Source organism: Scyliorhinus canicula, chromosome 5 (genome assembly GCF_902713615.1).
Source record: "Scyliorhinus canicula chromosome 5, sScyCan1.1, whole genome shotgun sequence".
NCBI lineage: Eukaryota > Metazoa > Chordata > Chondrichthyes > Carcharhiniformes > Scyliorhinidae > Scyliorhinus > Scyliorhinus canicula.
This window is the reverse complement of record NC_052150.1, coordinates 150801731-150825970: the sequence shown is the minus strand read 5'-3', so window position 1 is coordinate 150825970 and position 24240 is coordinate 150801731. Positions and strand designations below refer to the sequence as shown.

General features: G+C 46.4%; 1 protein-coding gene across 6 annotated transcripts in view; it reads left to right on the top strand.

Annotated features, from left to right (window-relative positions):
* The window catches only part of dazl (deleted in azoospermia-like), a 280980-nt gene that overhangs the window by 117241 nt on the left and 139499 nt on the right, over positions 1-24240 (top strand). For all 6 annotated transcript variants that reach the window (XM_038797816.1, XM_038797817.1, XM_038797819.1 and 3 more), the window contains one exon: positions 17434-17500. In XM_038797816.1, the coding sequence (XP_038653744.1) occupies positions 17434-17500 (67 nt within the window). The remainder of the gene's footprint in view (positions 1-17433; positions 17501-24240) is intronic.

The following is a 24240-nucleotide window of genomic DNA, read 5'->3' as shown; positions in this document are numbered from 1 at the left end:
GGACGGCTCCAACCCGCACATGCGCGGGGCCGTCATCTCCCGTGGTACGGCCGTGCCAATCGGGCCCTGGATGCCCAGAACGGGCATGTTGCGGCCGTTTTTACAACGGCAGCAAGCAGGTGTGTTTGCTGCCGTAAAAACGGCCGTAAAGGCCTGGGAACTCGGCCCATCGGCCTGGGGAGAATCGCTGTTCGCCGTAAAAAAACGGCGAGCAGCGATTCGTGTCGTGGGGGTGGGGGGGGGGGGGGGGGGATAGCGGGAGGGCGTGAAAAATGTCGGGGACGCCCTCCCGCTATTCTCCGACCCGTCGTGGGCAGCAGAAAATCGCGCCCGGTGTTCACAGCCAAGTTTATTTTCTACGCACAAGGTTTTTGAATCGGATCAGGATTGGCGATTAGTGCTTCAAATTGGACAAGAGCTGTGTAGCTGCCAACTGTCACACCTGCAACTATACAAAAGCAGCCTCGACTGACATATCTCACAACTAGGCAGCAGGGAAGAGCAGTTTGCAAAAGATGCTATCCGTAGCCCATGGTGTAAAAGGTGACAGGATGTTTGACATTTCTGAACAGCAATGCTTCAGGAGGCTTGGGTTGTCACATCAAATGGTGACAGACCTTTGCAGCTTCCTAATCAAAAAAAAAAAGTTGTTCCTGGTGAACACTCATTAATAGCGGCTGTCATAGTGACTGCCACCTTAATATTTTTTGGCTGTGGATGGTTCTATGGGTAAGACTGATCTATCCAGGATTGCTCAGCAAATGCATAAGGCAGGTGACTGATGGGCTATTTGGATCTGCTGTCAACTTCATCTGTAATGGCACCAGTCAGAATGAGCAGGTGCTCGATTTGCTGTCTTTTCACAAATGTACATTGCCATCGATTGCACATACATGTGAATGCGTGGGCTGCAACTCTTATGTGATGCTGAAGTGAAGTGCAACCAACCAGAGCTGCTATGATGCTTTTGTCCTGCAGCAATCAAATTCTGACATCTTTCGGAAGTAGATTTAAGGAGAGACTAGCGGGAGACAATGGATACCACATTTTGACTGATAATAGCCATAAGACTCTGATAGAAACCTAGGAACAGCTCCATTCAGTCCATCAAACCTGCTCTGCCATTCAATACAATCATGGTGGATCATTCCCTTCAATGTCTTTTTCCCTATACTATTTCCATATTCCTTTTGTCATTTGGTATTTTGAATCCTTCCATTTTTGCTTTACGCGAAATGATTCTCGGACGTCTGGGTAGCAAATTCCAAAAGTTCATAAGACTGAGCTGAGAAGAATTATTTTCACTCAAACTTTAGTGGGGTCCCACTTTGTGTCCCTGGTTCTAGACTCTCCAACCAGGGGAACATCTTGCATCTCTGTCCATCCCTTTAAGTATTTTGTAGATTTCAATGAGATCACCTCTTATTCTTTGAAACTCTTGGAGAATATGGGCCCTGTTTCTCAAATCTCTCTCATCAGGCAGTCCAGTCATTAGGACAAGACAAGTATGGTGAACCTTGGCTACACTGTCAATGGCAATAGTATTTTTCCAAACGCAAGGGGACCACTGTACATACTACTCTGGATGCCGTCTAACCAAGGTTCTGTACAATTCGAGCAAGACTACTACTGTCGTCAAGTTCCTGTGTTAAAGGCTAACATACAATTAGCCTTCACAATTGCTTGCTGCACTGCATGTTAGCTTTGTGACTTATTGATGAAGACACCCAGGTTCCTTTCTGGGGGTGTGGGTGGTCCGGGAAAATCGGTTGGCGGGCCATCATTTGTGGCGTGACGCCTGTGGGACGTCTAAGTGGACCAGTTAATGTTGCATTGCGGTGACTGTCTCTCTGGGAAGCTCGCAGCAGTTCCTGCTCGCTACCATACTTGCACTTTTTGGAAGAATCGCACCCATAACTAGAGCCCCAGCAATTGCAGACCTCCACTCGTTGCAGCCGACCAACTTGTGAATACCCTGTTTTAGGTCTACTCATTTCTTTGCTTCCTGTCCATTAACTAATTCTCATATCTGCGAGATCATACTACCTCCAACTCCGTGAACTCCCCTTGTTGATCTTTTGTGTGGCACCATATTGAAATTACTTGAAATCCAGGTTATACCGAGAATGGATACCACAGGAAAATGGTGTAAAGTAATGCATTTTTGATTTCCTTATAGAACTGAAACTTTACAACGTAGTTTCTTTTCCTCATATACCCATATAGGTAACCTTGTGTAATTACAAAGCTTTACTCTTTTCCTGCCACTCATATGATACATGGGCGGCACGGTAGCATAGTGGTTAGCACAATTGCTTCACCGCTCCAGGGTCCCAGGTTCGATTCCTGGCTTGGCTCACTGTCTATGTGGAGTCTGCATTTCTCCCTGTGTCTGCTTGGGTTTCCACCGGGTGCTCTGGTTTCCTCCCACAGTCCAAAGATGTGCCGGTTAGGTAAATGATAAATTGCCCTTACTGTCCAAAAAGGGTAGATGGGGTTACTGGGTTATAGGGATAGGGTGGAGGAGTGGGCTTGGGTAGGGTGCCCTTTCCAAGAGCTGGTGCAGACTTGATGGGCTGAATGGCCTCCTTCTGCGCTGTAAATTCTATGATTCTATGACAGCCTTTGGGTTATGGAGTGAGGGCCCTGTGGCAGACGGCTCCATTTTCATCTGTGCAAAGCAAGACTCTGCCATTGGAAGAGGTGGCAGTGTGTCATGTACTGAACATGTTGATAGGGGCTAACACGTTGGCAATGGAATCATTTTGAGAATTTTGATTTCCATGCCCCCTTCATCATTCCTCGTCATTCAACTCGTGGGCCAGCTTTAATTCATTGTACACTCTGCCCCCTTAAATAACATTGTCATCATCCAAGTACACATGGACTTCATTTAATTGCCATGTTTGATTTCTGTTGGCAAGTGTGCATGCAGAAAGACATTATCACAAGGCTCTGAGTCAGGTGTGAGGCAGACAACCACATTCTTTGAACTGCTACTCATTTACCATTATCATTGGAACACGAGGGCTGTGCTGTCTGGTGTGGACTCTCCTGACCTGTATCTGTCAACGTTGTTGGCTCTTGCTCACTTGTGAACTGTACATCACCAGAGGCAAACCTAACTGGACCCACAGAAGAAGAGTATCTGAGTTGATGCATGGTAACCTTATAATCTATGATGCCGCAACCTCAGAAGAAATTCACTCTTGAGGATTCGTCACCTGCAATGTTCATCCACTGTTGCAAGTCTTAAAAATTTAATTAAAAATGCTCTTTCGGGTGCAGGCGTAGTCTTTGGCTCTTTGGATCCCTAGGTATCTGCATCAGTTTTTGGGCTGTTTAAACGGGAGCCCCTCCAGCTCTGTCCCTCCCACTTTTGGGTTCACTGGGAATGCCTCACTTTTGCCCAGGTTGAGTTTGTAACCAGAGAAGGTTCCGAACTCTTTCAGAATCTGCATGATTGCCTTCCGTTCTTCCTGTGGCTTTGAGACATACAGGAACAGGTCATCCGCAAAGAGTGAGAGTGATTTGGACAAGTTGAGTGGACAAATGAATGGCAGATGCAGTATAATTTGGAGAAATGAGGTTATCCACTTTGATAGCAAAAGCAAGAAGGCAGATTATTGTCTGGCCATAAATTAGGACAGGGGAATGTGCAACGAGACCTGGGTGTCTGGTGTCCTTGTACACCATTCACCTGAAGGTAAGCGTGCAGCTGGCTCGGTAGCATAGTGGTTAGCACTTGCTTCAGTGCCAGGGACCCGGGTTCGATTCCCGGCTTGGGCCACACTGCGGAGTCTGCAGTCCTCCCGTGTCTGCGTGGGTTTCCTCCAGCCGCTCCGGTTTCCTCCCACAAGTCTCGAAAGATGTGCTTGTTAGATAATTTGGACATTCTGAATTCTCTCTCTGTGTACCCGAACAGGCGCTGGAATGTGGTGACTAGGAGATTTTCATTAACTTCATTGCAGTGTTAATGTAAGCCCAATTGTGACAGTAATAAAGATTATTATTAGGTATAGCATGCAGTAAAGATGGCAAATGGTATGTTTGCCTTCATAGAGGATTAGAGTACAGGAGCAGGGATATCTTGTTGCAATTATACAGGGCCTTGGTGAGGCCTCATCTGGAATATTGTGTGCAGTTCTGGTCTCCTTATCTGAGAAAAGATGCTCTTGTTCTAGAGGGAGTGCAGTGAAGGTTTGCCAGACTGATTTCTGGACTGATGTATGAGGAGAGATTGAATCGGTTAGGATTGTATTTGCTGGAGTTAAGAACAATGAGATTGGGTGGGGGGGGGGGGGGTTGGAATCTCAGAAAACTACAAAATTCTAACAGGGCAAGTTAGGATAGATGCAGAACGGATGTTCCAATGGTGGGTGTGTGCAGAGCCCGGGGTCACAGTCTGAGGATATGCAGTAGACCATTTAGGACAGAGATTAGGAGAAATTTCTTCACCCACAGTGGTCGGCCTGTGGAATTCATTACCAGAGGAAGTAGTTGAGGCCAAAACATTGCATGTTTGCAAGAAGCAGTTAGACATAGCACTTGGGGCGAAGGGGGTTAAGGGAGAGCTGGCTTAGGTTATTGAGTTGGATGATTAACCATGAAAATGAATGGTGGAGCAGGTTCCATGGGCCTGTTCCTATTTTCTTTGTTTCTATGAGACTTGGTGAGTTGCTGCAGTGCAACTTGTAAATTATGCACACTACTGTCTGTGTTGGTGGTGGAAGGAATCAATGTTGGGGTGGTGGATGGGGTGTCAATCAAACAGGCTGCATTCTGCTGGATTCTTGTATTATTGGAATCCAGTTTCTTGGTGTTATGGGAGCTGCACTCACCCAGACAACTGGACTGGAGAGTATTCCATCACACTCCTGACTTGTGCTTAGTAAGTTGTGGACAGGCTTTGGGGAGTCATGTATAAAATAATCTTTATTATTGTCACAAGTAGACTTGCATAACACTTCAATGAAGTTACTGTGAAAATCCCCTAGTCGCCACACTCCGTTGCCTGTTCGCGTACACGGAGGGATAATTCAGTGTCCAATTCACCAAACAGCATATCTTTCGGGATTTGTGGGAGGAAACCGGAGCACCTGGAGGAAACACGCGCAGACACGGGGAGAACATGCAGACTCCGCACAAGTGACCAAAGCGGGAATCAAACCTGCGTCCTTGCCGCTGTGAAGAAACTGTGCTAATCACTGTGCTACCATGATTCACATACTGCAGAATTTTGTACTCTTGAAACCACATTTGTACAGCTGGCCCAGTTATGTTTCTGGTCAATGGTAACTCCCAGGATGTTGGGTGAGTGAGTGATGGTAATGCCATTGAATGTCAATGGGGGAGATGGAGAGTTAGATTCTCTCTCTAGTCATTGCCTGGAACTTCTGACACAAATATTACTTGCCCTTATCAGCCAAAGCCTGAATATATCCTAGTCTTGCTGCATATATCGGTAGCACAGTGGTTAACACTGGCTTCACAGTGCCACGGTCCCAGGTTTAGTTCCCGGTTTGGGTCACTGTCTGTGCGGAGTCTGCACGTTCTCCCCGTGTCTGCGTGGGTTTCCTCCCACAAGTCCTGAAAGACATGCTGTTAGGTGAATTGGCCATTCTGAATTCTCCCTCTGTATCCGAACAGGTGCCAGAATGTGGCGACTAAAGCCTTTTCACAGTAACTTCATTGCAGTGTTAATGTAAGCCTACTTGTGACAATAAAAGATTATTATTATTTTTTTAGACCTGCTTTGTATCTGAGGAGTCATAAACGGTAAACATTGCTATTTCTGCCTTATGATGGAGGGGAAGGTCGTTTCAGCAGGTGATGTTGGGATGCTACTCTGAGAACCTGTGCAGTGATATCCTGGGACTGAGATGATTAATCTCCAGCTTCCTTGGAGTCATACAAAACACAAATCAGTGGAGAGTCGTCATCGTCTCTCTTCCCCCCCCCCCCCCCCCCCCCCCCCCCAAATAACGTTAAGTTGCCATAATTCCAGATGTCCTTCCCTTTGAGGAGAAGGCCAAGCTTTCATAAGTAACCTCAGTGGGTACGAGAATTAAACCTATGGTGATGGCCTTTCTCTGCATCACAAATAGCTGTCTAGCCAACTGAGCTACATTCTGCCTTGATGTCAAGGATGGCCTTGATGTCAAGGATGGCCCCTATCATCTCACTTCCTGAGTTCAGCTCTTGTCTATGTTTGATTAAGATTAAAATCAGGTCAAAGAGCCGAGTTGCCCAGACAGAATTGAGAGGTGATTAGATAAGAGATATTCCAGGCCCTGAGGGGTACGGACAGGGTATATGGTGATTAACTGTTTCCCCCTTAAGAATACATCAAACTCTGGAGGGCACAGATTTAAAATAATCGGCAAAAGGAATAGAAGTGATGTGTGGAAATTTTGTTTTCACCCAGCGGAATCTGGAACAAACTTCCTGAGAGGGTGGTAGTGGTAGGTTTGATCAAGGTATTCAAAAGGGAATTGGATTGCTATCTGAAAAGTGTGCAAGATTACAGGGATAAGGCTGGGGAGTGAGTAGAATACTCCTTCAGAGAACCAGTGTGGAATCAATGGGCTGAATGGTCTCCTGCAAGATTCCGTGAAACAGTGGCATTTGAGCAAATTATTGCTGAGCAAGTGCTGCTTAATCTGTTGATGTCACCTTCCACTGCTTTGGAGATTCAAAGTGGATTGATGGGGTGGCAATTGGCTGGATTGGATATTTTATGCTTTTTGTTGTTGGCTTCAAAATTTTGCCCATTGCTGGGTAGATGTCAGTGTTGTAGTATTGAATGTTTTGCTAGGGGCATGGCTTATTTGGGTGTGCGAATTCAGTGCTATTGCCAGAATGTTGGCAGGGCCCACAGCCGTGGCAATATCCAGTTGCCTTGAGCCTTTTCTTGATACCATGTGTAATGAAGAAATCTTGTAATGAATCAACTTGCTTGAACACTGACACCTATGATGAGGTTGAGATGGGTCATCCATGTGGTACTTTTGGCTGAAGATTGGTTTTGAATGTTTGAGCCTTGCCTTTTTGCACTGATGTGCTGTCTCCTCCAGTTAATTGTTTAATTGTCCACCGTCATTCACAACTGAGGTGGGACCTTTGGATAGTGTGGGATTGCTTAGCACTGCCAATTGCATTCTGCTTTCATTCTTTGGCATGTAAATAGTGATGTGTTGGCTAGTGTAGCCTTGAGAGATGAACAGACACTTCCAACACTGATGAAGGTTCAACTCAATTTTATTAACTACTTCTAACCAACTAACACACGATGACTGTGGGTCTAAATGATGCTAATTTAAACTAGAGACCTAAGTCTTGTCCGAACCAGTTGATTGTCTCAGCACGTGTTGTAAGTCTGTGCTGGGCTGGATGAGTTCTTGTTACACTGAGAGGCAGCACCCAGAATGAGCGGGAACCATGGTGCCCTCTGCCTTTATAGTGTGTGTATTCTAACTGGTGATTGGCTGCGGTGTTTGTACATGTTGATTGGTCTCTGTGTGTCGGTCCCTGTGTGTCCATCAGTGTGTGTCTGCACCATGATATACCAGTGTATATTATGACAATTAGTCCTGTGTTGTTGCGTCACCAGGCTGACGCCTCCTGTTTAGGTATGCTGCTCCTAGCATGGCTTCCTCCACTCTTGTTTACCATCAAGTTGGGTATCAATCCTAGTTAATGTGGAAATATGACTGACTATAAGGTTGTGATTGTATATAATTCTGCTGCTGTTGATGGCCCACAGCACCTTATGGATGCCCAGTTTTAAGTTGCTTTGATATGCTTGGAGAAAAACATATTAGCTGCTAATGGTAAGGTCATGATGCTGCAACTTATTTCAAAGGTGATCGTATTTCACCTCATTTTGAAATTGAGCTAACTGAGTAATTTTATTTACCCTGTATGGAAATAATGCTGGCCCAGCCAGTGACACCATTTTAGATGCCATGACTTTTTTTTTGAAAATCCATACTGATAGCTAATAAATATTAGTCAGTTGCCTGCTGTGCTGAAGGAATTTAGATTTATTAACCATGTGGGTTTGGGACTTCCGGTGGTGGCATGTAGGAAGAGGTCACACGTTGGATGGTTCCTGCTCGAGACTTGGTTTTTTAGAATTTAATGCCTGGTCCCGGGGGCACTTCTTTGTTAAATAAGTGCAGGAAGAAAGATGTCCAAAACCCAAAGGAAAGCTGCCGTGCAGAAGGGGGTGAATGAAGGTTTGCCGTCGAGTGGAAGGGCCTGCTCAACAACTGGAAGGATGGCGGGGTCGCTGGGCGGGGCCGCTGGGCGGGGCCGCACTGTTCACGGCAGAAAAGATGACCGAGGTGAAATTAAATGAAAATCACATTGTCACAAGTAGGCTTCAAATGAAGTTAGTGTGAAAAGCCCTTAATCGCCACATTCTGGCGCCTGTTCGGGGAAGCTGGTACGGGAATTGAACCGTGCTGCTGGCCTGCCTTGGTCTGCTTTCAAAGCCAGCGATTTAGCCCTGTGCTAAACCAGCCCATGATGGTTGTGGAACTTGAAAAATAGTTCGCAAAAGCACATGGAGGTGATCAGGAACGAGATGATATCAGGCAGCATTGAAGGTGCTGGTGGAGGAGGCGGTGTCAAGGACATCAGCCGAAGTGCGGGAGCAAGGTGAGAAACTGAAGGGAGTGGAAGAGGCCTTGTCGCAACACAGTGATCAACTCTCCTCGATGGGTGAGGAGCTGCAGAGAGTGGTGGAAGCTAACAAGGGTCTGCGAGCCAAAGTGGAAGACCTGGCAAACGGATCTAGGAAAAATCTGAGGATCGTGGGCCTGCCTGAAGGGGCGGAGGGCCTGAGGCCAATGGAGTATTTTGCCAAGATATTGAGGGAGCAGTTGGAAGATCCCTCTCGGTATGAACTGGATCGGGCTCCTAAGGCGTGGAGGCCTAAACCAAAGGCAAATTAGCTGCAAAGAACAGTCATTATTTGTTTCCATAGGTACCGTGTGAAGGAGAAGGTCCTGAGTTGGGCAAAGCAGTGGTAGGAGGTGAAGTGGGCTAGAGCTGGTATACGTATATACCAGGACTTTACGGTGGAGTTGGAGAGAAGGCGGGGGCCTTCGGCCGAGTGAAAACGGCATTGTATAACAGCAGGGTGCGGTTCGGCATAGTGTACCCAGCCAGCTAAGTTGAGGGTGACCTACAACTCCAAAGACTTTTATTTCGAGACGGTGGAAGCAGCGGAGGCGTTTGTGAAGGCAGAAGTTATGTTTCTTAAAAGAATGCTAGAAGTCGTTCAGAAGTTGAAGGATGGTTTATTGTGCTCCACAATAAATTACTTCGTTAGCTTTTACTTACAGAATGGCACTTGTAAAGATACTGCTTTTCTATGCTCTGCAACTAGGCCTAATCACTTGCAGCCCTGAGCTCAACTTCTGACCTGTCCTGCTCCCTTGCTCCTCCGGCCAAAGTGAGCGAGGGCGGGCCTTCGGCGTCACTCTTGTATGTCCCTGCGCTGCCCCCTGGTGGTACTTCCATTTCCCATCAGCCCCTTCTGTACACACTCAGGCGAGGATCACTACATCCCCCTTTTTCACTTTTTTTATGTAGTTGCAGAGCTGTAACTAAACACAAATTTAAACAGGTTTATATACAAAGACAAGGCAGAGCAATGAAATTGTCAGTCCATGTTCATAAGTTCAGACGGTTGGGTGCACGTCTGATCCAGGTAGACCTCCTGAGTGGGCATGGAGATCCAGAGTCTTTTATGTCCATTTGGACACCTGCTGCTGGAGTTCCAGGATGTTGCATGACAGCGTCCTGCAGATCTAGTGTTGGAAATACCTGTCGACAAGGTGTAACTTTTAGACGGTCTCGGCGATTTCGTCGAAACATTGCTCCATCGTCAGACTGCACAATGTAGGATCGTGACGATATTTGGCGGAGAACCGTCGCCATTTTAGACCAGCCTCCAGCCGGGTGTCGTAACCTTACCGTATCGTTGATTGCCAACGGATGCAGTACTTTTGCCTGCTGGTCATAGTGCTGCTTTTGCACGTGACGTTGGTGACGCATCTTATCCAGGACAGGTGAGTGATCGGGATTGGTGAATTGTAGTGCCGGTAATGTTGTCCGCACATCTCTGTTGAAGAGCATTTGAGCCGGTGATAGTCCAGAGCTCAAAGGTGACGATCGGTATGACAAGAGGGCCAAGTGTATGCCGGACTTTGAGTCCGCAGCCTTGCTGATGAGTTGTTTGATAATGTGGACACCTTTCTCCACCCTGCCATTCGATTGCGGAAAGTGTGGACTCGACGTTACATAGAACATAGAACATAGAACAGTACAGCACAGAACAGGCCCTTCGGCCCTCGATGTTGTGCCGAGCAATGATCACCCTACCTAAACCCACATACCCGTAACCCAACAATCCCCCCATTAACCTTACACTACGGGCAATTTAGCATGGCCAATCCACCTAACCCGCACATCTTTGGACTGCGGGAGGAAACCGGAGCACCCGGAGAAAACCCACGCACACACGGGGAGGACGTGCAGACTCCACACAGACAGTGACCCAGCCGGGAACCGAACCTGGGACCCTGGAGCTGTGAAGCATTGATGCTAACCACCATGCTACCATGCTTGAAGTTGTAGTGCTTGGCGAAGTCCATCCACTCCCAGTTGGCAAAGCAAGGACCATTGTCGGACATGACCGTCCGTGGGATGCCATGCCTGGAGAAGGTTTCTTTGCAGGCCTTGATGACTGATGCCGCTGTGAGATCCGGGAGTTTCAGTACTTCCGGAAAGTTGGAGTAGTAGTCGATGAGCAGAACATAGTTGCGGCCCATGGCATGGAACAAGTCAACTTTGTCCCAAGGTGACGTGGCCATCTCATGCTGCTGCAGTGGCTCCTTGCATTGTGCCGGTCGATGTCTTTGACACATGTCACAGGTGAGCACCATGTTCGTTATGTCCTCGTTTATCCCTGGCCAGTAAACGGATTGTCGTGCTCTCCTTTTGCACTTTTCGGCACCAAGGTGCCCCTCATGAATCCTGCGGAGCATGTCCGCCCGGAGCGTGAGTGGGATGACGATTCTGTCATTCCGCAGTATTATGCCATCGACCACGGACAGTTCAGTCCTGACGTTTTGGCACTGTGGGCACCGCCCATTTGGCCAGCCATGCTGACGGTTGTGTATGACTTGAAGGAAGGTGGCGTCCTTGACTAATTTGCTGCAGCCTCTCGTCCGTTGCTGGGAGTGTCTCCTTGCACCACTGTGCATGAGCTTCCACATCATTGATGGAAGCCAGTGGCGGGTTGTCAGCGTCCATGGCTCGTGATAATGTGTCAGCTATTACAAGGTCCTTGCCAGGGGTGTAGACCAGCGTGAAGTCGTACCTCCGCAACTTCATCATCATGCGTTGTAGGCGCGGTGTCATATCATTTAGATCTTTGTCGATGATGTTTACCAGCGGCCTATGATCAGTTTCCACGAGAAACGTGGGGAGACTGTACACATAGTGGTGGAATTTGGTCATGCCTGTGATCAGCCCTAGGCACTCCTTCTCTATCTGTGCATACCTGCACTCTGTGGCGGTCATCGCTCGTGAAGCGTAAGTCACTGGGACCCAGCCCGACTGGTCATTCTGTTGCAGTAGCACAGCACCAATTCCATGTTGACTGGCGTCGGTGGAGATCTTTGTAGGTTTTGCCGGGTCAAAAAATGCGAGCGTTGGAGCTGCCATCAATTGGTGTCTCAGATCATCCCATTCATCTTGGTGGTGTTGGGTCCAGGCAAACTCCGTGTCCTTCCTTGTCACTTTCCTTAACGCCGTCGTCCGTGCTGCTAGGTTCGGTATGAATTTGCCGAGGAAGTTGATGAATCCCAGGAATCCTAGCACCGCTTTCTTGTCATGTGGTCTCTGCATGCTCTGAATTCAGGCGATCTTCTCAGCGTCCGGCTTCACCCAGTGCTCTGATATTGTGTCGCCCAGGAAGGTCAGAGAGGACCGTGCAAAGGTGCACTTGGCCCGGTTGAGCTTCAGTCCAAAGTGGTGGATCCTTTGGAAGACTTGCTTCAACCTCGCAATGTGGTCTTCCTCTGTCGTTGACCATATTATGATGTCATCCACATAGACATGGACGCCTTCAATGCCTTCTATCATCTGCTCCATTATTCTGTGAAATATTTCGGATGCAGATATAATGCCAAAGGGCATCCGATTATAACAGTACCTCCCAAATGGCGTGTTGAAGGTGCACAGCAGGCGGCTGGACTCATCGAGCTGCATTTGCCAGAAGCCCTGTGAGGCATCAAGCTTGGTAAATATGCGAGCTTGTGCCATTTCGCTCGTTATCTCCTCTCGCTTGGGGATAGGGTAGTGTTCCTTGCGAATGTTCTTGTTCAAGTCTTTGGGATCTAAACAGATCCTGAGTTCACCAGACGGCTTCTTAACACACACCAGCGAGCTGACCCAGTCAGTTGGCTGTGTGACTCATGAGATAATGCCTTGAGATTGGAGACGTTGAAGTTCAGCTTTTAGCTTGTCCTGCAATGGAGCCGGCACCCTACGTAGGGCATGAATGACCGGTATGGCATTCTCTTTGAGCAGGATTTTGTATTTGTAGGGTAGCGTACCCATGCCAGAGAAGACGTCGGGGTACTCGCTGAGTAGCAGCTGTATGTCATCGACAATGCGTGATGAGTCAGCCGCGTGCATGAAGATCCTTTGAATTGGCCGCAAATACTTGCAGGCTTGAGCACCTAGCAGTGAGGATCTTTTGTCATCTACAATTTCAAATCGTAGTCCTGTTGTGACTGTTTTGTTGGCAACTTGTAGGTTGCAGGATCCCTTTGAGGTGATCTAGTTTCCGTTGTAATCAGTTAACCTGCATGCGGCGGGTAACATCTCGTGCGTCCCTGGAACGGATGCGAGATCTTTGCTCGTCATCAGGTTTGCGGACGCTCCCGTGTCCAGCTTGAACGTGATGGGGAAGTCATTGACTTGCACCGTAGCACTCCATTCGCTTGCTGAGTCGATGGCATGCACGTGTCGAGGTTTTGTTGCCAGCTCCTGTGGTTCCGCTGTGGCGTTTATAATTCCAATGCCGTACGTGTTCTCCCAGGAGTGGAATTCTTCGTGGTCGGAGAAATTGTCTTCGGGTGCCGGAGTGTCCATTACATCAACTGTGCGTACTTTCAAGTTTCCATGCCGTTGCATTGTTGAGTAATATTTGGCTGTGGACTGACAATGGGAGGCAAAATGGTTCATTTTTGAGCACTTTCTGCACCTTTTTCCTTGTGCAGGACATTGCTCTTTTAAATGGGTGGAGCCACAATAATGACACGTCATGCGTATGTTGCGTTCGCGCATGCGCAGTGCGACTTTCAGTCCGGGGCTGGTATTGCGAGAAGTGCGCATGCGCGTACCGAGTACTTCCGGGATCGCGTCTTTCGGGATGGCGCGCGTGCGCAGACGGGCCGGCGACCGGAAGAGACGGCCTGTGAGGAGAGGTCACCATTTTCACATCTGCCTCGTGGTGAGTATTTTCCAAGGTATGTTTGTCAAAGAGCTCCAGTAACTGCTGCTTTTTCTGCTCCTGTAGTAAGCATTTATCTATGGTGGTTTTCAGTGTTAAGTCATTTTGCAGCGTTAATGATTCTTTTGGATTTCCGTCGGCAAGACCATAGATTAATTGATCTCTGATGAGTGAGTCTGTTAAATCACCGTAGTTGCAACCTTGTGCTAGCAAGCGCAGATCTGTTACAAAGTGGGAGATAGTCTCCCCGTTTTTTGGGAATCTGTTACGCAGGGTGAATCTTTCAATGATTTCATTGGATTGTGATTTACAGTGGTCATCAAATTTTGCCACTATCACTTGATACTTGGTTTTATCTTCAGTATCAGCATATGTAAAAGAGTTATAAATGTCTACCGCCTGCTGGCCTACCGATGCGAGTAAAAGTCCAATTTTTCTGTCATCGGTGGCTGCATTTAAGTCCTGAGCTGATATGAATAGCTAAAACTGCTGTTTAAACATTTTCCAGTTGCAATTTAAATTACCTGTAGTTCTCATCATCCCTGGACGTAGCGTGTGATCCATTGCTTCAGAAGGTCGTCTGGAGTCGAGAGGCTGCAAAGTCTTCCACAGTCGGGCGGCCGGCCTGTTGCTTTTGCTGGTAGCGCTGGTTCTTTCTGTTCAAAGAAGCCACTCCTGTACCATGTTATGTTTCTTAAAAGAATGCTAGAAGTCGTTCAGAAGTTGAAGGATGGTTTATTGTGCTCCACAATAAATTACTTTGTTAGCTTTTACTTACAGAATGGCACTTGTAAAGATACTACTTTTCTATGCTCTGCAACTAGGCCTGACCACACTCGCAGCCCTGAGCTCAACTTCCGACCTGTCCTGCTCCCTTGCTCCTCCGGCCAAAGTGAGCGAGGGCGGGCCTTCGGCGTCACTCTTGTATGTCCCTGCGCTGCCCCCTGGTGGTACTTCCATTTCCCATCAGCCCCTTCTGTACACATTCAGGCGAGGATCACTACAGAAGTGAGAATTGGGACTGAGGCTTGGACTTGGACTGAGGGGTGGGGGGGGGGGGGGGGGGAGGGAGGGGGGTGTATGTAGCTCTATTTTTCACTGCATTTTGTTATATGTGCTAAATGAGTTGAAGTTGCCTGTTTGGACAAGGCAAGAGTTGGGATTTTATTTTGCAATGATTGTTCTTTGGGGTTTGTGTGTTTACATTGGGGTTGTATGTTGAAGGGAATCTTTGTTTTCCTGGGACCAGGCAGTGGGGAGGTGAGTGAGGCCTGGGCAAGAGCCTCCACACTGGCTAGCTCAAGCTGGCAAGTGTACGGGAGTGTGGTGGGGGGGGGGGGGGGGGGGGGGGGGAGCTGTGGCCATCCAAGCCTGGTACAGCAGGTTTCGTTCGATGGACCGCAAGAGGTGCGGAAAGTTCAGGAGGCGAAAGAGGCCGGTGTGCTGGCCTTTGCGTCCCTAGTAGCCCGGCGAAGGATTTTGCTACAATGGAAGGATGCGAGGCCCCCAAGCGTGGAGACCTGGATCAATGACATGGCGGGTTTTATTAAGCTAGAGAAGGTCAAATTCGCCCTGAGAGGATCGGTACAAGGGTTCTTTAGGCGGTGGCAACCTTTCCTCGACTTTCTGGCTCAACGATAGGGTACTGGGACAGTAGCAGCAGCAACCCGGGGGCGGGGGCGGAGGGAACGATGACTGTGTTTGTTTATTTAATTTAAATTATTTTTAAGTTCTCTGGTTGGGGGGGTGGGGGGGGGATATGATACATGCGTTGATACGGTCTGGGGGGGTGTTACAGTTGTTATGGATTATTTTGTTTGTTATATTTATATTTTCTGTAAAAAAAAAAAAAAAAAAAAAATTCCAATAAAAATTATTTTAAAAAAAAAAGAGGTGCGGAAAGTTCAGGAAGTTGACTGATACTGGGTGTGGTGTTTTCGAGAGGAAGTGGATGGGAGGATTCTGGGATGGGGGAGGGGCTCGATGGTAACAATGGGATGGGGCAGGGCATGCCCAGTGGCAGAGCCTGGAGTTGAGGATGGTGGATTTTGGGGGGGGGGGGGGGGGGGGGGGGGGGAGGAGGAGGAGAAGAGGGAAGAGAGAGAGAGAGAGAGAGAAACCCCAAGTTAGGATAGTTACGTAGAACGTGTGAGGTTTGTTGGAGGGAGGTTTTCAGGGTCATCTTGGGGGATAGTGCTTGTGAACTTGGAACCAGAGTCCCCTAGAAGCCTGTTTCTGGGGGGGGGGGGGTTGGACTGAGTCGGGGGAACCATAGATTTGAACCGACTTGGACGGTGAGTGGGTGCGAGAGCAGATGTTAGCCTTTGCCTCGCTGAATGCCTGGAGGCGAGTCTTGTTGGGGTGGAGGTCAGCTTCTCAAGTAGGTCATCCCCACGGCTTGGTGGGGATGACCTACTTGAATTTCTTTGATTCGGGAAGGTGAAGTGTCAGCATTGTGTACCTTGTGTTGCCCTATTATGTATTTTCCTCTTCTTTGCTTCTTCTTGTACTTAATGATCTGTTCGCACTGCTTGCAGAAAAATACTTTTCACTGTACCTCGGTACACGTGACAATAAACAAATCCAATGCAGGAAGTGTTTCACAATTCATGGGGCTGTTTTTATGAACTTACGAGAATTTGTTGCCATTGAACATTGTGGGTGGGGGGAGAGATTAGCGGTATTGTTGTCTTTGGTTACACTGTTGACAGATTGATCGTTAATTTTTTTAATACTGGACTGTATGGGTCGATGTTTTGGTCTGTATATTAAGCAGGGCGTGGTTCGTGTGGGGGGGATTGTTATTGTATTTGTTTTGGTGTGTTTTGTCTTTGATTGTTTATTGATCAAAATCAGGAGAATAAAAAGATTTTTTTAAAAAACGATTTGGATACGAGTAGCACGGTAGCACAGTTGCTTCACCGCTCCAGGGTCCCAGTTTCGATTCCCGGCTTGGGTCACAGAGTCACAGATGTTTACAGCATGGAAACAGGCCCTTTAGCCGCTCCATGTCTCCCAGTTTCTATCACTAAGCTAGTCCCACTTGCCTGCATTTGGCCCATATCCCTCTATACCCACACTGCCAATGTAACTCTGTAACTTTTTTTTAAAAGGAAAAATTTGTATCCGGCCTTAACCACTGCCTCTGGCAGCTCATTCCAGATGTTCACTACCTTCTGTGTGAAGAAATTTCCCTTTCTCCTCACGGTAGCATGGTGGTTAGCATCAATGCTTCACAGCTCCAGGGTCCCAGGTTCGATTCCCGGCTGGGTCACTGTCTGTGTGGAGTCTGCACGTCTCCATCTCTGAAAATTTCCATCCCACTTCCTTGGCTTAAATCTATGGTTCCCCTGAATCGGCATTTCCCTAGACCCTGTCCCCAACCCAAAGTGCTGGCAAAACTGCCTCCAAATTCTCAACAAAGCTATTGCTACCGGACTTTGAGTATGTCCCCGGGGCGGTCGGGAGCGGCACTGTTGCTAGCGCCTTCAATCCTGACCCCTACACAAACTCTCCTCCGTTCTGACCCATTGGGAGTCAACCCCTCTGACCCAGCTCCGTACCTTCTCCACATTTGCCTCACAGTAATAATACATCGGGTTCACAAGACCCAAACCCCCTGCCTGCATTCCTCTCCGGTAGCACATTTCTAATTCTGGCCACCTTCCCATCCCATATGAACGAGGTAACCATCCCTTCAATCTCTCTAAAAGATGCCTTTGGCAGGAAAATCAGCAGGCATTGGAAAATAAACAGGAATCGAGGCAACACATTCATTTTAACTGCCTCTTCCCGACCCGCCAGTGACCGAGGGAGTTAAAAAACTGAATTGATTATCTATTTCTAATGAAATTTCATGCTGAAGTGGACATGTTGATTGTTTTTCCTTTTTATAGTCACAGATCAACTTCAAAGGGAAGAAATTGAAGATAGGGCCTGCAATCAGGAAGCAACAAGATTCATGTAAGTGGAGTTTTAGTTTATGAAGGTGGCTAAATTACATTTTTATTTAAAATTATTCCAGATTGACGCCCCTTCATTGGGGTAAATTGTTTCACCTTACTGGTAATCGTGTCAGCTCAGTTGCAAATCCTCGACCTAATTATCTTCAGGATTTATGGCTCACTGACTGACTGTACAAATGGAGTCTGCATTTAAATGGTGATTGCAGCGCTCTGAGAAGCAGAGGGATATGGGTGCTCTAGTGTAGGAATTGCAAAATGTTAGTATGCAAGTACAGAAAGTAATGAGGAAAGCAAATAGAATGTTGTGTTTCTTGTTAGGGGAATTGGATACAAAAGTAGGGACTTGTTTCAGTTATCTGGGCATTAGTGACACCATCTCGAGTACTGTTTACAATATTCTTATTTGAGGAAGGATGTAACTACGTTAGAAGTTTGGAGAAGATTTACTAGATTAATATCTAGAATGGGTGCTGTGTGTTGCGAGGAAAGGTTGGACAGGCTATGTTTGTATCTGCTGCTTTTAGAAGAGTAGGAGATAACATTGAAATATACAAGATCCTGAAGGGTCTTGACTTGGGTGGATGTGAAAAGGATGTTCCCTCTTGTGGCAGAATCTAGAACTTGGGATCACTGTTTAAAAATTAAGGGATCACCCAGTTAAGATGAGATGAGGAGAACTTTTTCCGAGTGTTTGGAACTCCCTCAAACTGATGGAAGAAGAATCCTTGAATGTTTCTAAGGCTGAGTGATATAGATTCTTGATGACCAAAGGGATGATTCTTGACCAAAGGGGGGAATTGTTTTCAGGGTGAGTGAGATTACATCAGATCAACTATGATTTTACTAAATGACAGAGAAGGCTCTAGGGGTCAAGTGGAGGCCTACTCCTCTCAATTTGTATGTTGCCTTATTCTATCTCCAATTCAGTTGTCCCAGGTGAAAGGGGAATGCAGGAAAATGGAAGTATTTACAAAGATGAGGGTATGCTCAAAATTAATACACAAATCATGGCTTGATAGCACTGACGTGTTGCTCGATTTTCCAGTAGCCTTATCCTCAAATACTGTACAAGTTTTGGTCTGTTGCATCTAAAAGATTTCTTTTGCCTTCATCCCTTTGTGAAAGATTCAGAAATCTAGTTTATGTAGTAGAGCTTCTGGGTTTTATGCTTGGTGTGGAATGGTTGTGTCATATCCAAGTTTTGGATCAAGCTCTGTTGTTGGTCTCCAAATCCTCTTTATGGAAATTAACTTGCTTAGGAGGCTCATCCTGAACCATTTGCATTACATTAAGTAACTAGAATGTATGTGCATGGGGCTTCAAGCGCTTACATTTGAGGGTCTCTGGGTTGCAATTCCAAGGTAATGTCCTAGGCCCAACCATCTTCAGCTGCTTCATCAATGACCTTTCCTCCATTTTTAAAATGAAAGAAAAATAAGTACCCAATTCATTTTTTTTCTCCAAATAAGGGGCAATTTAGCCTGGCCAATCCACCTTCCCTGCACATGTTGTGGGGAGAATGTGCAAACCAAACTGGCAGAGGGTTGGGATTGAACCTGGGTCTTCGTGGAGCTGAGGCAGCAGAGCTAACCATTGACCACCATGCTGCCCTCTTTCTTCCATCATAAGGTGAGAAGTATGTGTGGGTCTCACCTCCACAACCCAAAGATGTGCAGGGTAAGTGGATTGGCCATGCTAAATTGCCCCTTAATTAGGGGTTTAAAAGAAAAAGTCTGGCGTAGGCATGTTTGTTGATGATTGGATAATGTTCACCATTTGCGGCGACTCAAATACTGAAGCAGTCCATGTCCAAATGAGCTAACCACCACCCCTTGACGTGCAATGGCATTGCCATCGCTGTATCTGCCACTATTAACATCTTGAGGGTTAACATGGAACACAAACTGAACTGAACAAGTCATAATAATGTGGGTGTACCTACATCACATGGACTGCAGTGAGAAGGCAGTTTACCACAACCTCCAGGACAATTGAAGATGGGAAATAAATGCTGGTCTAGCCAGCAAAGCCCACATTCTTGAATGAGTAAGAACAAAGATGTAATCTGAAATTGAGTAGCATTCAATGATGTAAGCCTCTTGTCCATATATCGTGGTTCTGCATTTCTATATTGACTTGGAAGTTGGATTATTGACTAAATAGAGAGAAATAAATACTTTCTGGTTGATGGTAGTCTCTAAACTGAAGGATTAGAGCTGACTGCACTTGGCATGCCCATTATTTTCACTGGACTAAAATAAATCATAGTTTGCAAGCCCATGATTTCTTCACTTGCCTCCTGTGACTGAAATAATGGCTTGAGGGCTAAAGTTAAAAATTGTTTTAAAAAAATCAAAGGAATTTCCAAATCCTTGCAATCCTTGATTCCAAATCCCATCATTGCATGCTGGGAACTTCTATAAAATGTTCCGTTAAATCTGGTTGGTAACACCTTCATAATAGATTTGGGTTTATTGTCACGTGTACGGACGTACAGGGAAAAGTATTCTGCGTACAGTCCAGACAGGTTATTCCATACATGAAAAAGCATCTGTGGGAGAGAGCTCGCAGAGAGTCGACACGCTCCGGCGCCGTCTTGAATGCAGTATGAGTGCACTCGGTGCACTCCTTTTGTTGACCTTTTGTGTGGCACCATATTGAAATTACTTGAAATCCAGGTTTTACCGAGAATGGATACCACAGGAAAGTGGTGTAAAGTAATACATTTTTGATTTCCCTATAGATCTGAAACTTCGCAACGTAGTTTTTTTTTCATATACCCATGTAGGTAACCTTGTGTAATTACAAAGCTTTACTCTTTTCCTGACACCCCTACATGGGTGGCACTGTAGCATAGTGGTTAGCACAATTGCTTCACAGCTCCAGGGTCCCAGGTTCGATTCCTGGCTTGGCTCACTGTCTATGCGGCGTCTGCATGTTCTCCCAGTGTCTGCATGGGTTTCCTCTGGGTGCTCCGGTTTCCTCCCACAGTCCAAAGATGTGCAGCTTAGGTGGATTGGCCATGATAAATTGCCCTTAGTATCCAAAAAGGATAGATCTGGTTACGTGGATAGGGTGGAGGAGTGGGCTTAGGTAGGGTGCCCTTTGCAAGGGCCGGTGCAGACTCGATGGGCCGAATGGCCTCCTTCTGCACTGTAAATTCTATGGTTGAATGTTCTTCTGGTTCATAGGTTGAAAATGAAAATCGCTTATTGTCACGAGTAGGCTTCGAATGAAGTTACTGTGAAAAGCCCCTAGTCGCCACATTCCGGCGCCTGTTCGGGGAGGCTGTTACGGGAATCGAACCCTGCTGCTGGCTTGCTTTCAAAGCCAGCGATTTAGCCCAGTGAGCTAAACAGCCCCTGTTCTTGGGGAGGGCAAAGCAGTGACTTGTCTGGAGACTTTGAAGCTAATTAATTTATTTTATTCAAATGCACGGACTGTTCACTGCAACTTGTGTTATTAGTTGGCCCAAAGCCTTATTTTAGACATTGATTTCAGTTATTAAAGGACAAAAAACAATAAGTGATCACTTTTTCTCCTTGATCTGTGACTTCTTTTTGTCATTTTCCTTGTAGTTATAGTGCCTTTCATTCTGATTAATTGATTTGAGCAATAACAGCGTGATTCACAAGCAAAATACAATGGATGCTGGAAACACTCTAGTCAGGCAATGAAGTGTTAACATTTCAGATCAGTAACCTTTCATCATTGACCAGAAGGAACCTTGCGTTGATGCCATATTTTTAATGTGCACTCGTAGATCAGTGGCATAGTGCACAATTAATTTAATCATGGGAGCTCCGTCACTAATGACCATTTAATTGCTTTCATAGTATTTCATATTTTCTTCCACTCTGTCCTTGTCCATTCAACCAACTCATTCTTGCTGCTGACCCACCTTTTCCCATAATTGCTCACTGGGTTTCTTTGCCCTCCCTTCGCTTCACAGTTGAAAAACCTCACCCTTCAATTTCCATTAATTTCTTCCCTCATTTCCACTTGTTGCCATCACCGCTCTTGCAGAAATGAACTTGAACTCGTATCTGTTTTACTACTTCTGAGCAAAGCAATCTTGCTATGGAGCATGTCTTTGGGGATATGGTCATTATTTGGTGCATATGACCCAATCAATGTAGTCACTGCTGACTTGAGGTCAAACATGCTGGAGGGCCCTGCACACTGGAGTATTTTTGTTCTCTACATTCTGCCTTGCCATTAGATGCCTAACATTCGTCTGAGGTAAGAGGTGAAAGGTATTCAGCCGAGCCACCTTTCCTAGTTTGCAAATGTTGTCCATGCTTTACTGCTGTAATGGAGGGTGCTGAGGACACCAGGCTGGTGTACATAGAGCTTTGTATTTTCAGATAGTTTTCTGTTGGTCCACCAACACTTTCTCAACCTTGACATGACCACCTGTAGCCTTGGCAGTCCTGGTGCTGATTTGGGCATCAAAAGACAGGCTGTCGGTGACTGCCTGCATCGGTGATACACTGATGTCTGCTAGCACAATCTGATTGACCAGGATCAGTCAATCCATGGGATTATCCTTGGTGCCACCTGAAGTGCTGGGAGGTGAGCAATTGGGAAGAGCATGGAAAAAGCAGAGGACAAAAAAAAAACATCTAATGGCAGAAAATGGCCAAGTGGTGGGGAAATAAAATCATCTGTTTACCTCAGGTCAATATTGTTTTTCTATGCCAGCTGTGAAAATGAATGCCACTCTAGTTTGCCTCTGTAGTCGCAACAATGACATAGTCCAAGTACAGTCATTGCCTCCTGAGTCAGACAGGTATGCCGACTATTATCACTGATAAGTAGAGATACTTCTTCCTTGAGCCTCAAAGCAGTGGTGAAACTGTAGTTAGCCAAGCATGAAATTTTGATTCGCCTTCTGGGTCAGACGATAAACGGGTGCTCCTCGTTACCTGGTATGCTTTCTCAAGTCTAAAAAATGGTGAATACTCCAGTTGCTTTGAAATGAAAATCTGCAAAGAATTACCTTTTGAAGGAACTATTCAGACATTCCATGAGTATTTTTTTGTATTCATTCGCATGTGGACGTCGCAGGCAAGGCCAATATTTGCTGGCCATCCCAAATTGTTTAGGGTCATGGTACGCCATCCTCTTAAAACTGCATGATAACACTTTTCTGTGTGCTGTTAGGCATTTGTAGATTGTGACTGGGTTAAAAGGTGAAACAACTGTGATTATACTTCCCAAATCGGCATAGTCTGAGGAGGTGGTTTTCCCATGTGGGTGTTGCTTTTGTCCTACCAGGTAATAGAGGTTGTGGGTTTGGGAGATGTTGTCAAAGCCCTGGCAAACTGCTGCAATGCGTCTTGCAAATGGTGCATGCTGCAGCCATGATGAGCTGCTGGTGGAAGGAGTGAATTTTGAAGGTGGTGAATGGAATGCCAATCAAGAGGACTTTTTTTGTTCTTGAATAATGTCTAGTTTCTTGTGTATTGTTGGAGCTGCACTTATCCAGACAAGTTCACATTTATTGCTTGTGCCTTTTTGATGCCTCAAAGGCTCTGGAAAGTGAAGTTACTTGCTGTAGAATATCCATCCTCTGACCTGCTCTTGTAGCTTTCTTGGCATTTATATGTAGGTATGAAAGTTACTTGCTACTTATCAGCCCAAGCCTAGATTTTTTTTTTTCCAGATTTTGGTGCATGCTGAGCAGTTGTGAATGAATGGAACTGAGATTGTAAAGTAATTCGCTAAGTCCCTACTTCTGACCTTATGAGCATTGCAGCAACTTGAGAGTGAGCCTGTTACGTTGTCCTGAGGAATTTGTGCAGTGATGCCCTGGGACTCTGATTGTGAATGTGCTCTGAGTGGGACAGTGCTGTGAATGACGGTGGGGATTATTTCCTCTGATTCCCAGTGACTTGACTTTAGGGTTCCTTGAGGTTGAGAGTAATCACTCCTGGAATTCAACTTTGTTGTCCATGTTTGGATCGAGGCTGTTACGCAGTCTGAGACAGAATTACCTTAGTGTAGCCCTAACTGAGTCGTGGTGAGCAGGCTATTGGTGAGCACATGCCTCCATTTGTCAACCACAGGTCGACAGCACAGATGGAGTTGGGAATCGACTGATGGGACAGTTTTTAGTTGACAGGGCATACTTTTTTTTTGTTCAGGTTTTTCATTTTATATTTTATACGGTACAAAATAAACAAGACTGTAGACCGGTTCCAATTTACAAAGGCCAATTTACAATGGAAAGAACCCCCAAGACTCTACCCCCCAGACCCCCTTGTCCTTTTTTAAGAATTTCTTTTTGAATTTTTACATCTGTATGCTATCCAATAAGTGAGCAAGACCCTTCGTATATACAGTTTACATGTTCCACTTTCATTGGCCTTCCCCACTCACCCACCCCCTTTTTTTTGTTGTTTGGGCCCTTTCATCCTTTGTAGATGCTGTAGGCCCTCTTTTGTTTTATGTTTGTTACTGTTGTCCTAATGGCTTTGTTGGAAGGGGACCTCTGGCCCCCCTCCTCTATCTTTTCCCGTGTCCGCTCCTGATGTTTCCCTGGGTTCTTCTCTTCTTTCCCCCCCCCCCCCCCCCCCCCCGTTCCTATCTTCTATGTGAGGTCCTGTCTGGCCCCCCACCCTTCCTATCTGCTCTTGGCCTTGAAAAGGTCTTGGAACAGGCTGATGAATAGCTTCCATACTTTGTGGAAGTCCTCGGATGGTATGGAGTGACAGATAGTGTTGCGGATTGTCA